The sequence below is a fragment of the Vitis riparia genome, chromosome 1 (assembly GCF_004353265.1).
Source record: "Vitis riparia cultivar Riparia Gloire de Montpellier isolate 1030 chromosome 1, EGFV_Vit.rip_1.0, whole genome shotgun sequence".
Taxonomy (NCBI): Eukaryota; Viridiplantae; Streptophyta; class Magnoliopsida; order Vitales; family Vitaceae; genus Vitis; species Vitis riparia.
In genome coordinates, this window is record NC_048431.1 from 7,276,024 (window position 1) to 7,290,778 (window position 14,755).

The 14,755-nt window shown below is 36.4% G+C and overlaps 2 protein-coding genes across 3 annotated transcripts; one reads left to right on the forward strand and one right to left on the reverse strand.

Moving 5' to 3' along the window:
- Nucleotides 1–97: 97 nt before the first annotated feature.
- Nucleotides 98–9,744, forward strand: LOC117927099 (protein SPIRAL1-like 1). Its single transcript, XM_034846539.1, has 2 exons — nt 98–1,849; nt 9,401–9,744. Exons 1-2 carry the CDS (start codon nt 1,589–1,591, stop codon nt 9,479–9,481), a joined length of 342 nt encoding a protein of 113 aa, XP_034702430.1. The 5' UTR covers nt 98–1,588; the 3' UTR covers nt 9,482–9,744.
- An 879-nt stretch (nt 9,745–10,623) lies between these two features.
- LOC117907720 (ubiquinone biosynthesis protein COQ4 homolog, mitochondrial) lies at nt 10,624–13,399 on the reverse strand. Of its 2 annotated transcripts, none has more exons than XM_034821398.1 (3): nt 13,202–13,399; nt 12,709–12,897; nt 10,624–11,285 (listed from the first exon to the last, which is right to left on the reverse strand). In XM_034821398.1, exons 2-3 carry the CDS (start codon nt 12,892–12,894, stop codon nt 10,791–10,793), a joined length of 681 nt encoding a protein of 226 aa, XP_034677289.1. In that variant the 5' UTR covers nt 12,895–12,897; nt 13,202–13,399; the 3' UTR covers nt 10,624–10,790. The 2 variants fall into 2 exon arrangements, with proteins under 2 accessions (XP_034677289.1, XP_034677356.1); XM_034821465.1 differs by lacking the exon at nt 13,202–13,399 and adding an exon at nt 13,014–13,170.
- Nucleotides 13,400–14,755: the final 1,356 nt, after the last annotated feature.

Sequence of the window (14,755 nt, forward strand, 5' to 3'; positions counted from 1 at the left end):
AATCATCTAATCATCTAATGACTAATGATTGTGCAGAGACTTGCGTTTGTTTTTGAATGTCGTTGCTTTCTGTGGTAATTCTATGCGGTTAGATGTTTCTCTTGTGTGGATTTGTGATTTTGTTTTATTTTTATTTTTTGAAAAGAGCTGAATGATTGAACATATAAACATAGAATTTCATCTTCTTCTTCTTCCATTTTTTTGTCACTTAGATGAAGCTATCAGTTATGCAACACAAGAACAAGAAGGGTTTATTTTAGTGTGTTTGTAAGATGCTAACCTAATAGTGATTTATAATTGTAGTGCGTAATATTCCACTGAAATGTGGTGACTCCTGTATTGTGATAATGATTTTTTGTGGTCTTTGACTGGGTTAACAAGTGATATTCAATTGAGATATGGTGGCTCTTCATCTGTATTGTGATAATGTTTTTTGTGATCTTTGACTGGGTTGATAAGTGATTAACTTCCCACTGCCTAGAGGTTATAGTTTGAATGCAAGTAACACCAAAAATAAGGTGAAGAGAAAATTTAGGGAACCAACATTTCAGTTTCTTTCTTTAATATATATTATAAATTTAAATTTTGCTTTTTTCTAGTAGGCAAAATAGTCTAGACTTTTTAAGTGCTGTTTCATAAACCTGTTGGTTTACCTTAAGACAGGTTTGATCAGAGCATTGTTAGTGCAGTAGGAACAGTTGAGTTGTGGATGCATAATAACGGAGCCCATCTATGCTGCTATAGTTAACCTAGGCATATTTTAAAGACCTTGCAGAGTGTATAGGCAGTTTCAGTGAAGATTTATGCTAACTTTTGTTTCCTTACTTTTTAAAAAATCTGATATTAAATATTTTTCACTTCTACAATTCCAGTTGCCGTGATTGCTGTGGAAATAACTCTTGCATCCATTTATTTTTTTGTTCTGATTTTCATCTTCTCTTTTAATATTATTTTTGGGTAAAATATTAAAATCATCCTTGTTCTGATTTTCACTCATGTCTCAATTTAGCCCCTAATTTTTTTTGAAGCAATGTTACTCCTAAACAATGCCCAAACGTCAAATAGGTCCTTGTACTAAGATTTTTTGTCAGAATTTGATGGAAAAACTTATAGGACAATCACATATACATTTGTATGAGCTTTATATGATATGTTTATTTGTGTCTAATTTGTTTATGTGCTTGTCACATGATTTTCTTCATCAATTTTTTGTGAAAATCTTAACAAAAGGACTTGTTTGACATTAGGGTATAGCGTATAGTTGACATTGACATTGCCTAAAAAAACAAAAGCTTGTGTCGCTAAATTAAGACATGGGTAAAAGTATAAGGCTGACTTTTATTATTTACCCATATTTTTTTTCCAACCCTAATGACAAATTAATAAGGAACTGTTTAAATGTGTTTTTCTAATCTTTCAAACTGAGGCCTTATGTACCAACTCCCCACAGTGAAAGCCCTTTAACATTATAGCTTCTCACATTCTCTTCTTTCTTGTCCTTGATTTATTGACTTCCCTCTATTGGCTCTTGTCATATGCTTGGAGTTGTGTTCAGAGTTGGAATATTGTATACTAAGGAGTGGCAAGTATGGGTCGTGGTGTTAGTAGTGGTGGAGGACAGAGTTCATTGAGTTACCTGTTTGGGAGTGGAGAGGCACCAAGACCAGTGTCAAACAATGCCCCAGCTCCTCCAATTGAAGGGCATGCTGCAAATAATGGACCATCCTCCAGACCCACTGCTGCTGCTCAACCAATAGATGTTACTAAACAGGTTCCAACGAGTATCCATAGTAACACCACAAATAACTACTTCCGGGCAGATGGTCAGAACACTGGCAACTTCATCACGGTATGATTCTAATCACAATAGGTTTGGTATTTCCTAAGTGCAAGTTGTACAGCATTTGGTTGTCCATGCAGCGTCTCCATTTGGAGGCTGTAGCAGAGTTTCGGCAAATAGGAAAAGGTGCAGTCTGATAATTGATGCTGAAGAATAGGCTACTTGGTGAATCAGTCAAATCAGTTTTTAAAGGACTAGGTCATGACAACTTATGCTCTTTGTTTAATTGATCATAATTTTTAGGTTGAGATCCATTTCTTTAGAATGAACAGAACTCCATTGGTTGGAGCGCCATCATTCTTATAGCAAATTCAAGAGTGATATTGTTTAGTTTATGGTATTTGGAATGTGGAGCCCTAGGGCAGGTCTTTATCATCAGGGAGAATTGTGATGTTCTGCTAGTTTTGAATTGCAGTTGAAAAGGGTTATTATTCTCTTTTTCTTTTTCTTTCGATATCTCCTGTTCATCAAAATGTAGGTCTTTGTTTTGCAAGTTTTCATGAAGCTTTTGGTGAAAAAAAATCGCTTAATTCTAGTTGGTGATACAAGTGCATGTATAGTTTCGACTAGCGTTTGTTGTATTATACTTGATTGTCTTGCGACAAGGACAATATGCATGGTAGAAGTAGTTTAAAGTCTAGTATTCTTGAAAATTGAGAATAAGATAAATGATTACTTTGAATGAAGTGGATATTGGCTGCAGTCATTTAAAGCATCTAACTGTATGATAGTTTAAAATAATTTTGTGTTCAATATGACAACCATGACTGAATTGAAGATGCTATGAGCTGCATACGATGAATAATTACTAGTTGCAGTCCTGTGTTTAGATGATGAATGATAAATTACCCACCAAAAATGATGGGGAAGAATTGCCTACTTGCAATTAAACTATATTATAATGTTTATATGTATCAATTTTTATTTTTATTTTTTATTTTTGTTAATTCCTAGACAATGTTTTAACCTTGAGAAGTTTGTTTTTAGGCAATTTTATAAGAAAGCAGATGCCATCTTCCTTCTGTGTCAGAATGGAGGCATTTTGATTGTTGGCGGTTAGTTATTTATTCAAAATATATTAAGGGGACAAAAGCAATAAATTCTTCAATTGGATGGCTAATGCCCATAAGAGAGTTAATCTTAAGCTTAAAGTGAATGGGACTGGCTTTCAGAGGAAGAAGAGTTGAAGAGAGGAATCTCAACTATTTTTCAGTCTATGTTTGAGAATCCCTGTTTAAGGTGTCAAAATATTGTGTGAATGACCGAATACCTTGGCCTTGAGTTTTGTATATTATATATAGACTTTACAAGGATGCTTTACATGGAAAGCAAATAAAAAACAAATAAATTACAGCATGATTCTAGCTCTATACATGTAAACTATAATCTATCAAATAATATATGCTAACTGTACAGAATAATCAATGGAGAAATAAGGAAACATTGTGGGCTAAAATAAGGAAAGAAGGGTGGACTAAATTAAGGAAGGTGTGGACAGCAAGTGTGGGCTAAAATATGGAAGGTGTGGAGGGCTAAAATAAGGAAGGTGTGGAGGGCTAAAATAAGGAATGACACAGTAGAAGAGGATATAGGAAAGAAATGTTGATTTTCAAAGAAAATAACATTCCTAGAAATACGTGTACGATGTAATGTAGGATCATAGCAAACAAATCCCTTTTGACACATATTATATCCCAAGAAAGCACATCGAACAGATTGAGCAGATAATTTATGTCGCTCATGAGGAGGTAAATGAACAAAGCATACACAACCAAAAATACGAAGGTGATCATAACTAGGTTGCTTAGCAAATAAGCGGAAATAGGGAGACTCCATATGTAGGACTTGAGAAGGTAAACGATTAATCAAGTGAGTGGCAGTTTTTAGAGCCTCTACCCAAAACATGGATGGAACAGAAGATTCTAACAAGAGAGTACGTACCACATCTAAAAGATGACGATTTTTGCGTTCGGCAACTCCATTTTGTTGAGGAGTAGAGGGACATGAACGTTGATGAATAATACCCTTAGAAGCCAAGAATGCTTGAAACTCAGTAGACAAATACTCACCACCGGAATCTGTGCGTAATGTCTTAATAGAAGTAGAAAATTGATTGTCAACATACGCTAAAAACTCAGTGAAAGTACGAAAGACCTCAGATTTAGAGCGAAGAAAGTAGACCCAAGTAAATCTGCTATGATCATCAATGAAAGTCACATAATATTTAAATTTCTCATGTGAACTAACCGGGGAAGGTCCCCAACATCACTATGGATAAGATCAAAGCAATGAGATGCTCTACTTGCATGCAAAGGGAAGGGAAGAGTTTTACTTTTACCAAGTTTGCAAGAATCACACTCAAGAGATAAAGAATAACGATCCTTATTACCAGGTAAATCAGAGTTTAATACATGAGATAAGATTTGAGTATTGGGATGGCCTAAACGACGATGCCACACCATACTAAGATCTGAAACATTATTACAAGCAAAAGACTTAATAGAAGAAAGTGGAGAAAAATCTGGAACGGGTAAAATAGTGGAAACAAGCGCCCCACTTTAGGTCCCTTTGCGATCGGCTTCCCCGTTACCTGGTCCTGCACAACACAACCATTACCAGAAAAATTAACAGCACAATTGTTATCAACTAATTGGCCAACAGAAATAAGATTCGTGGAAAGCTGAGGAGCAAGAAACACGTCAGTGAACTTAGAGGAGGCATCGCCGATAGCAGCTATGGGCAAAGAGCTGCCATTGGCAGTCTGAATGGAAGATTGACCAGCGTAGGGCCGAACATGACACAAAGCGGTGGGATTATTAGTCATGTGATTAGAGGCCCCCGAGTCCACGTACCAGAGTTTAGTAGAATTGTTACCTTGAAACCCCATTGCTGATAATGCTGAAATTAATATTTGTTGCACCATTTCTGGGGTGCAGTAATCTGGTGCAGGAGGTGTAGGAATAGAGCACGCAGCTGAAGGAGAGTCGTCTGTTGCAGAAGTTGCTACAGGAGGGATAATAACCGAAGTCTGAAATGCGTGGGCCTGACGATTCTGGGGGCGAATACGACATTCTTTGATAATGTGACCCTTCTTCTTGCAATAAGAACAAAACTTCTTAGGGCAAGTGGCAGCAATATGCCCATATTCCTTGCAGCAAAAACACTGCAAGTTTTTAGAATGCATAGGTGGTCCGCGGCCTTGGGCAGCATAAGCTACAGTTGTCGTCCCGGAACTGCCATGAGATTGCTCCAAAATAGCTTGAGTACTAAGGCGTTGCTCTTCGCGAAGTAACTCACCAAAACAAATATCAAGAGAGGGAACAGGAGATCTATTCAGTAAAGAGGAGCGGACAGATTCATATTCCGGACGTAGTTTCATAAGAAACTGATCACGCCGGGTAGTCGCGTGAATAGTCTGAATAGTTGAAAGAGCAGCAATAGGAACATCCGCTGTAACCAAATCAGCATATTCATGCCAAAGAGTCAGAAATGCTGAGTAGTAGTCCTGGATGGAAAGACTACCATGTTGAAACGTGGCAATCGCATGTTCTAATTGAAAGCGACGAGCATCGTTATCCTGATGATAAACTTTCTTCAAATAAGCCCACATAGATTGAGCAGAGCGATGGGGCCGCAAGTGGGTGACAATATGAGGCTCCACTGAACCAAGAAGCCAAGACATGATGCGTGCATCAAGCACAGCCCATGAAGGAGAAGACCCAACATCCTGAGATTTGTCAAAAGTTGATGGTTTTTCAACATCCGTGCCATCAATATGAGCCCAAAGGTCTTTTCCCTTGAGAAAAAGTTCAAATTGAAATGCCCAGGTAGAATAATTTATGCCTGTAAACTTAACACACAGAGGTGCGGAATCCATAGAAAATAAATAGACTTGACCGAAAAAAAATAGAACCCGAGACAAAAGGATGGACCAAAAAAAATCCCAGAAGAAAACTGAACAACCACAGAAATACTGAGAAAAATGGTTGTGGTTGGGTGCAGCACGGATCAACACAGACTTGACCGAAAGATACGAGAGGCACCTCCGAAACCGAAAAGACAGAAAAGAATTTGAGGGAAGAAAAATTAGCAACCTTGCTCTGATACCATGTCAAAATATTGTGTGAATGACCGAATACCTTGGCCTTGAGTTTTGTATATTATATATAGACTTTACAAGGATGCTTTACATGGAAAGCAAATAAAAAACAAATAAATTACAGCATGATTCTAGCTCTATACATGTAAACTATAATCTATCAAATAATATATGCTAACTGTACAGAATAATCAATGGAGAAATAAGGAAACATTGTGGGCTAAAATAAGGAAAGAAGGGTGGACTAAATTAAGGAAGGTGTGGACAGCAAGTGTGGGCTAAAATATGGAAGGTGTGGAGGGCTAAAATAAGGAAGGTGTGGAGGGCTAAAATAAGGAAGGTGTGGACAGCAAGTGTGGGCTAAAATATGGAAGGTGTGGAGGGCTAAAATAAGGAAGGTGTGAAGGGCTAAAATAAGGAAGGTGTGGACAGCAAAGCTGTCCTTTGACATAAGGGACTTAATATGGAGAGACACCTGTTCAAGTTTCAGAAGCTCTATTGTGGACTTAGAGTGGAAGATGGATATGGAAAAAGTTTATGATTATGTAAACTAGAACTTCCTCCTTTTGGTAATGAAAAAAATGGGTTTTTGACCCAAATGGTTGAGGTGGATCTGCTTCTATATTTCTTCAATGAGTAACGGCTCTCCAATGGAGCTCTTCAAAGTTGTGGAGGTTTAAGTCAGGGGACCCTCTATCCCCTTATTTGTTTGTTCTATAGATGGAGGCTCTGAACTGCCTAATCTCTAAAGCAGTGTAAGAGGGTTTTTCTAAGTGGCTTTAGGTTGAAGGTAGAGGGGAAGCAGGATTGGAAGTCACACACTTATTGTTTGTAGATGACACTATTTTTTTCCTCCAGCCAGTTTTATGCAGTTAAACATTGGAAATAGGTTCTGATATGTTTTGATCTTGTGTTAGGTTTGAAAGTGAACTTGTAGAAGAGGGAGATAATTCTAATTGGTGAAATGGCAGAATTGAAAATATTGGCCTCATTGTTTGGGTGTAAGGTCAGGAACCTTCCATCTATCTCGGGATGCCTTTGGGAGCATCTCATGAGTCTTATGTGTGATATTCAGTTGAACAGAGTTTCAAAGGGAAACCGGCCCCTTGGAAGAAACAGTGGTTGTTGAGGGGAGGAAGATTGATCCTCATTAAGAATACTCCCACTATGGACATAGATGTATGTTCTATAAACAAGTAAGCCCAAGATAATAAGCTGCACAAAAACAAAGACTTCAGCCTTTAAACTGCAAGTTCCATATTTTCAAAAGATCTTCTATTTCTCTCTTTCCAAATAGTCCAAAAGAGGCAAAAAGACATTGCTCTCCACACTTTCTTCCTCTTTCTTCCAATAAACAAGCCATGCCACCCTAACATGATCTCTCTAACTGTAGAGTGAAGCACCCAACACACCCTAACCAATGAGAACAAGAGCTCCCATAATAGCCTTTTTCCACAATGCAAGAGTATGTGGTCAATCGACTCCTCATGAACATAACAAAGGGAGCATCTATTGGCTAAAAAACACCCTCTCCTTTGCAATTGGTCTAAAGTCAAAACCCTCTCCCATGTTGCCTCCCAAACAAAAAAACTGACCTTTGTAGGAACCCATGCATTCCACACAACACTTAATGGGAAAGGATCTACCCTTCCTTCCTTAAGGGTAGAATAGAGGGACTTTATAGAGAAGGATCCACTCTTTGTTTCAGCCCAAAACACCTCGTCCTCCCTCTCCTCAACCACCACCTTATCTTGAATTCTTGACAAGCACTCCACCGTCCCAATCTCCTAGTCATTGAGAGGCCTAGAGAAGATTGGGTTCCATCCACCTCCCTCAGAAGAGTGCAACCATAAGTTCGCCACCCAAGCCTCCTTTGAGCTAGCTAGAGCAAACAAGAAGGGAAAAGACACATAAAGGCTCATCCCCGCACCATTTATCTCTCCAAAACTTGACCCTTCTCCTATTCCCCACTGAGAAGGAAGTTTTGGTAGAGATTAACTCCCAAAAAAGCCTTATAGCCTTCCATAGCCCAACACCATAGTTGCCCCTCACTTCTTTAGAGCACCACCCCCCTTCCATTTTAGGAGAGAAAATTGCACCTTATGAATTGAAGAACAATGTGTAAAGATAAAATATGTGGAGAATTGAATATTAGGAAGTTGGATGTTCTTAACAAAGTCTTGTTATGGGAAACGGTTGTGGAGATGTGCCCTTGAGCCTAATAGCCTATGGAGGAGGATAATCCTAGGAAAATATAGAGATATCAAGGAGGGGTTGGTGCACTTAAAGGTAAGAGAAGCTTTTGGTGTGGGTTTATGGAAAGCAAATAGAAGAGGATGGGAGGAATTCAGCCTTAGAACCCATATTCTGGTTAGGGACGGTCTCAGAACCAATTCTGGTTAGATAGACAGGTGTGTGAGTGTGGCTTGAAAGAGGCATTCCCTTCACTATTGAGGATTGCTCTTGATAGGAATGCAACAATAGCTGACTTATGGGTGGAGGAGACATTTTCGAGATTGGGGTTAGGGATTGTGAAGTAATTTATGGGCTCATCCGTAAGGTGAAGTGTCAGAAGATGAGGATAGTTTACTTGGAGGAAGGGGACTTTCAAACTGAAATTTTCAATCACTCATTTTATGATGAGAATCAGGTCCTTTTCCATGCTAAAGAAAATTGGGACACCTGTGCCCCTTTGAGAACAAGTTTTGTTGCTTGTGGGGAAAGATCTAGCCATTGATGTCCTTATGAAGAGAGGATGGTTGATGACCAACATATGCAGTTTATCAATGAGGAATCAGCAAACTACTACCTTATCCGTTGTGACAGAACCAGAAAATTGTTGAACATGTTCGCAATTTTTGGGCTGCAGTGGGTATTTCTAAATTCTGTAAAGAGCTCCTTCTGGGGTAGAAGGTGAAGGGTATGGATAAATGGTGGAGGAAGGTTTGGAGTGTGACTCCTCTTTGCCTGTTTTGGTGTGTGTGACATGAAAAAAATAGAAGGGTCTTTGATGGGAAGAGCTCCATGACCAAAAGCTGAAAGAGATTCTTATCAAGTCTGTTTGGGAATGGTAACCTTGATGGCGAGGGACTATGGTTCTCTGTTGGATTTTATTAATAACTTGAACAGTTGATTGTGGTTTTTGATTATTTTTGTTTTGGTGTTGCTTCTTTTGTTCTGGAATGGTGCCTCTTGTATACCACCTATATACATAAGGTGTGCCACCGCTTTTTGATTGGTAATGTTTAATACATTTTGTTTTTGTTGGCCTAAAAAAGAAAAAAAAGAAAGAAAAAAACATTTAAGATCGCATATCTAAAAGTTGATTTTCTTTGAAGGCATTCATAGAAATGCCCCACCAAATGGTTCTTTTCAGTTGCTTGTCACCTAAATGCTGTTTAATTATCACATATGCACAAGTATGTTTCATTATGATAGATAAACTTCCTTCCTGGTTGCAGGATCGGCCTTCAACCAAAGTCCATGCTGCTCCAGGTGGTGGATCATCCTTGGGCTACCTCTTTGGCGGCGGTGGTAACTGAGATATGCTTCATATGTTTGTGGTAGGAGTACTGCTATCAATTTCTCTGGAGTCTGTTGGATCTTCCATAAGCAATGGAAATTTGGTTGATCATGCAATGTTATATATAGATGGGGTGCGTCTTGCTGGAATTATTCAACTGAGATTGCTTTATCATAGATGTGTAAGAACCTGTTATTACAAGATCAGTGACAACAAAAACAACCATATTCTTGAATGCTGTCTTTTTTTTTTTTTATCTAATATTTATGATGAATTCGTTTTTCTTTGGTGGGAGATTTTTGTTTTAGCTGAATATCTTTTCAGAGTGTGTAGTTCAGAGTTGGAGCGTCGGAAGGCTGGGATTTGAGAGGTGGATGGTTAAGGATGAAATTGAAATAATTTTGTACTCAGCATAGAACCATTAGCCAATGGCTAAGGATGAAAGAAAAAAAAAAAAGAGAATCTGTATCTATGGAAATATCAATGGTTGGGTATATGGACATCAATAAAAATTTTGGTAAAATAAAAAATTATGGAAATTAATAAAAAATATATATATATAAATAAATTGATATTTAATATTTCCCAATTACCAATAATATGATTATGTCATAAATTTGAAAGCTATCATTTATTATTTAATGCGTTAAAAAAAAACCAATTCTTTAGTATATTTTCAATTGTACAGTACGCTTATAGCATGAAATTTCATTTCAATTGATGTTTAAAACACTGTAGAAAACAATTGAAAACACTTACGATTTGTTAAAAAAGCAACTTGTTGACAAAACGCTTCTCTTGTGGGTTGAAAAACATAAAGCTATTTGCAATAATAGTTTTCAAACAGGTATTAATAACTCGATCATTCACATTAAAGGTCCATCCTGCTTTTAATCCTCTCCCTATTGGTGCGCAATGGGAATCAATTCTCAAAAGTCCACAATGAAGATGCAAGAACAAGCTCAATGAGCAAAGTGCTCTTTCTTGAAGTGATTTGAAGTGATTAGTACAGTGTGATATTAAATAGAAATTCAACTCCACTATGGGAATGAAACTTGTTAAAGCTAGGAATTCTGTGGCATGGTCATGATGATTAACTCTCTTTTGCTCTGCATCTTTCTCAAGCTCACGAGGCTTACTAATTAGAGATGAAGTCTGATGTAGGGCTACAAGTTCAATTTTATTCATCGCCTGAGAATGTTGTAACAAGCTTTTGTTTGTACATCCAGCCAAGTAATTTTGAGTTTTTAACACCAAAATGGTAACAATAACTCTTACACTGCTCCTGTCCATCCAACCATGTATAGCAGCTGCTGATCAGACATCATTTATTGACGTGGAGGAGGAGCAGGAACTATCCCCCATTTCATCCGAACATCGTCCAAATCCTCATGAAAATGCTGCTCATAGTATATGCACATGAGATCTGTGCACTGCATACCAGCACGGGTGGCCCAAGGGAAGTAATGCTGGAAGAACAATGCTCTTTGCTTCTCGCTAAATCTTGCTGTACCCCCTATGACAGATAGAAGGCACATTGGAAGGAACATTTGCTCAAACTCTATGACCTTGAGTGCCGACTCACCAATTAGGTTAGTGGGGAGGCTAAAGAGGGTGTGCCAGAAGTCATGCACCTCACGGGCACGCATGGCGACATATGCCAGCTCATCTGTCTCCATGAACCGCACTGGTGGCCGGTCATCTGGGGAAAAGTTTCTGGATCCCATGAACTTCGCATAGGCAGCACCAAATGTGTTTGCAGGCATATCCCATGCATGACCCACTCTTGCAGATATGACACGTGGTCTGTCCAAGAGTATAGCCTGTCAAAATGTGAGATTCCTTGGTTATGGTTGTGAAGAAAACACAAATCAAAACAAAACAATCAACTATTTTCTGTAGATGTTCATGACTCAAGACCAAGAGAAAAAGGAAAAAGAGAGAATGAATGAATGGCCTTCATTAGAAGTGGTAATTTGCAAAGCAACAGTACCACACGAAAAATAAAGGATTGAGAACTACTTCCTTTTCACAAGTTCTTCTGCTTCTCTTCATTTTTATATACTCCAACAGTAATGCCAGAAATGCATTCATATTCCAGATAAAATCTTTCCCCTTATTGTAAATGAACTTGGACTCTGTATTTTTAAGCATGTAGATGGATAAAAGTTTTTTCCTTCCCACAAGTTCTTTTGTTTCTCTTCATTTTATCTACCTACTTGTCAGATGCCTCCAGTGAGAAAGACATTCATATTCCAGATGAAATCTTTTCCTCTACTTTAAATGAACTTCGACTTGATATTTTTATGGATGTCCATCAATCTTCAACCCTCTAACCAAATTTCCTGCCTGAGTCCACAGGTACATACCTAACTTCTCATCTATAACCCTTCTGAGTTAAAGAAACCATGCATTCAACTGAGAAACAGCTCTACATTTTATTGGACAGCTCAGCTAATCAAAGACAGGTACAGGGGAAAAATCAAATTTCACTGCAAAAGAAACCCCCTAATCCCTCCAGACTCCCGTTTTTCTTAGTTGTGTAAACTTCTGTATTCATAATATAACATTCATTTAAACATAGTGAAAACATGGCAATTTAAAACTAAAAACATGTATCACACTGAATGTATTAGAACTACCAAATCATGCTGGGATATTTCAAATGTGGCATCAAGAATCCGAACAGAATATAATTTATCACGATCGTCATGCCACAAACACCAAATTATTTACACTAAGCCACTTTTTCCCTAATTGAAAGAGATATCCAAGGAAAACATCATCATATAGATAGCTTCAAAAATGTTCAACTCACATAATATAAAATTCATTTAAAGATACAAAAAACATGGAAATTTAAAACACAAAACAGGTATCATGTTGAATGTATTAGAACTACCAAATCATGCTGGGATATTTCAAATGTGGCATCAAGTATCCAAACCGAATATAATTTATCACGATCATCATGCAACAAACACCAAATTATTTACACAAAGCCACTTTTTCCCTAATTCAAACAGATATCCAAGGAAAACGTCATCATATGGATAGCTTCAAAAATGTTCAACTCATAGCAACTTGGCCACAAGCCCATCAACCTATCATGATTTCACGGAAACAATGAAAAGCAAGCTGCTTGACAGAGACAATGGCATAATTGCTAATTTCCATGTACCACCTAAAATCTGTATAATTTTAAACTTGACAATTCAATCAATATAGAAAAGAGAATGATGTTACCTGGCCTTCCGGGCTCTTCTTCATTCTTTCCAGAACCCTTTCAAAAGCAGGCTTCCCAGTAGTCTCGCCAAGAGCTGCAATCAAATCTGCTCGGCGCGGGTCCATTAATGCGCCAATTGCCGAACCCATAGCAACAGCAGCCTGCTGCCACCCATTAAGCCGGACTCGGGCGCCTCCAATCATCATCAGCTATCAAAATCCGATCAAAACAGACATATTTCAGCCTCACATTGGCATTACATCATTCAAATAAAGGGTGAAAGATCCTAAAAGATCAAGGGCAAATGAATACAAGTTGTACAGACATTTTATCGAACATATGGTGTGCGCCTATTGTGAATACAGATAATTGGCAACGAACCCAGATGTAAAAATCAAAGCCATGACCAGTTCAAAATCCATAAAGATCAAAACTTGAAAAAAATTATAATTATATACATCTGACAATCCACAATGAAAGAGTTAACAAATAGGTGAAATCTGATCAGTTTACCAGTTGCTCAACAAGAGAGAGAGAGGGGGCAAGAGAAATGGAAACGAGCGATTATCCAGTAATTGAGCCGAATTCGAATAAAACTGGGCCCAGGGCACTAAACCCGGCCCTCAAGATTCGTTGTGTTAGGCAATCTTTGAGCATTAAGATTCGTATGGGATGGCGAGTAACTGCCTAATGCAAATTATGTGAACAACTGTAAGATCGTCCCAACCTTAATGTATTTTATTTAATTGGTAATTTGATTTCTTTTTTACATATTAGATGCTTCATGCTACTAGGTCTTATCAAATTTAGATATTAAATTTTTTATCAATTATTTAAATATATATATATATATATATATATATTTTTTTTTTTTTCACATTGATTGAGAATGAAAATTAAAAGCCAAGTTAACTAAAGGGATGGGTGATCATTATTATGGAGAGCTTGCTTGGTCCAAAGGAGTGACAAAGTTTGACACGATTCACCGATACGACATGAACCCAATATGTTTTTCATAGGTTTTGGTTAAGTATAAATGGGTTTAGGTCAAATTTGAATCGACCTATATAACTCATTTAATAAATAAGTAATTTTTTAGTCAATATGCATATCACGAATTTAACCCAAATTGACTCATATAATAATCTTGTTATTAGTTTAATTATATCTTTAAACTATTTAACCTATATATGACTCGTTTTAAGTTTGTTTTTAAATAAATAAATCAATTGAGTCATAAACATATTGGTTGTAACATTAATTATATAGACATATCAAAGACCTAACTCAATCTGATTATTAAATAAGATGACATAATTATTAAATGAGTTACATAACGTGTTATTTTTTTAATAGTTAAATTGTATTTGACTTTATATTTTTGGACACGATTATTATTCATATCGGTTTTGGGTTAAGATATGTAGTATAATACTTAAAATTTGACACAACGTAAAGAACCCACCAACACAAATTGCCAACCCTAATATTCCCAAGTGTTATTCTAGATACTAATACTAGTTTTAGATTTTATTTTAAAAATTAGTTTAAAATCATTATATTGATTGTGATTTTAGTTTTTTTTTTACAAAAAAATAATTGAATTAAAACTTCTTTTATCAAGTCTGATTCTAAATATGATATAAAATCGGGACATGTGTGTATGAACAATTATATAATTCAAATTGGAGAAATAAAAAAATAAAAATAAAAAAAACAAAAATATGAATATAAATTTATAGAATTAAAATTTTCGAGGTTGTTTTTGTTCTAGAAGAATTTGAGGGAAAATATAAGAAAAATAAAATAAAGACATAATGTAAAAGGAAACAAATAAAGGGAAAAAATAAATTTAAAATTAATAAATTATTTTAATATATTTTTTTCAAATTCATTTTATTTATTTAAACTTTTTAATGTAATTAATTTTTATTGTATTTTATTTTTATAATTAAATTAAATATGAAAAAAAAATCATTTTTCGTATTATTTTTTTTTCTTTAATAATATCTTGAAATTAAAATAGAAACGATGATTTTATTATTATTATTATTATAGATTCTCCCA

What these genes read in the sequence shown, in the direction of transcription:
- LOC117927099 (XM_034846539.1), top strand. Translation starts at nt 1,589, where the DNA reads ATGGGTCGTGGTGTTAGTAGTGGTGGAGGACAGAGTTCATTGAGTTAC. An exon ending in ACACTGGCAACTTCATCACG is followed by an intron (nt 1,850 to 9,400) that starts GTATGATTCTAA and finishes TCCTGGTTGCAG; the next exon opens with GATCGGCCTTCAACCAAAGT.
- LOC117907720 (XM_034821398.1), bottom strand. Translation starts at nt 12,894, where the DNA reads ATGATGATTGGAGGCGCCCGAGTCCGGCTTAATGGGTGGCAGCAGGCT. An exon ending in AGAAGAGCCCGGAAGGCCAG is followed by an intron (nt 11,286 to 12,708) that starts GTAACATCATTC and finishes ACATTTTGACAG; the next exon opens with GCTATACTCTTGGACAGACC.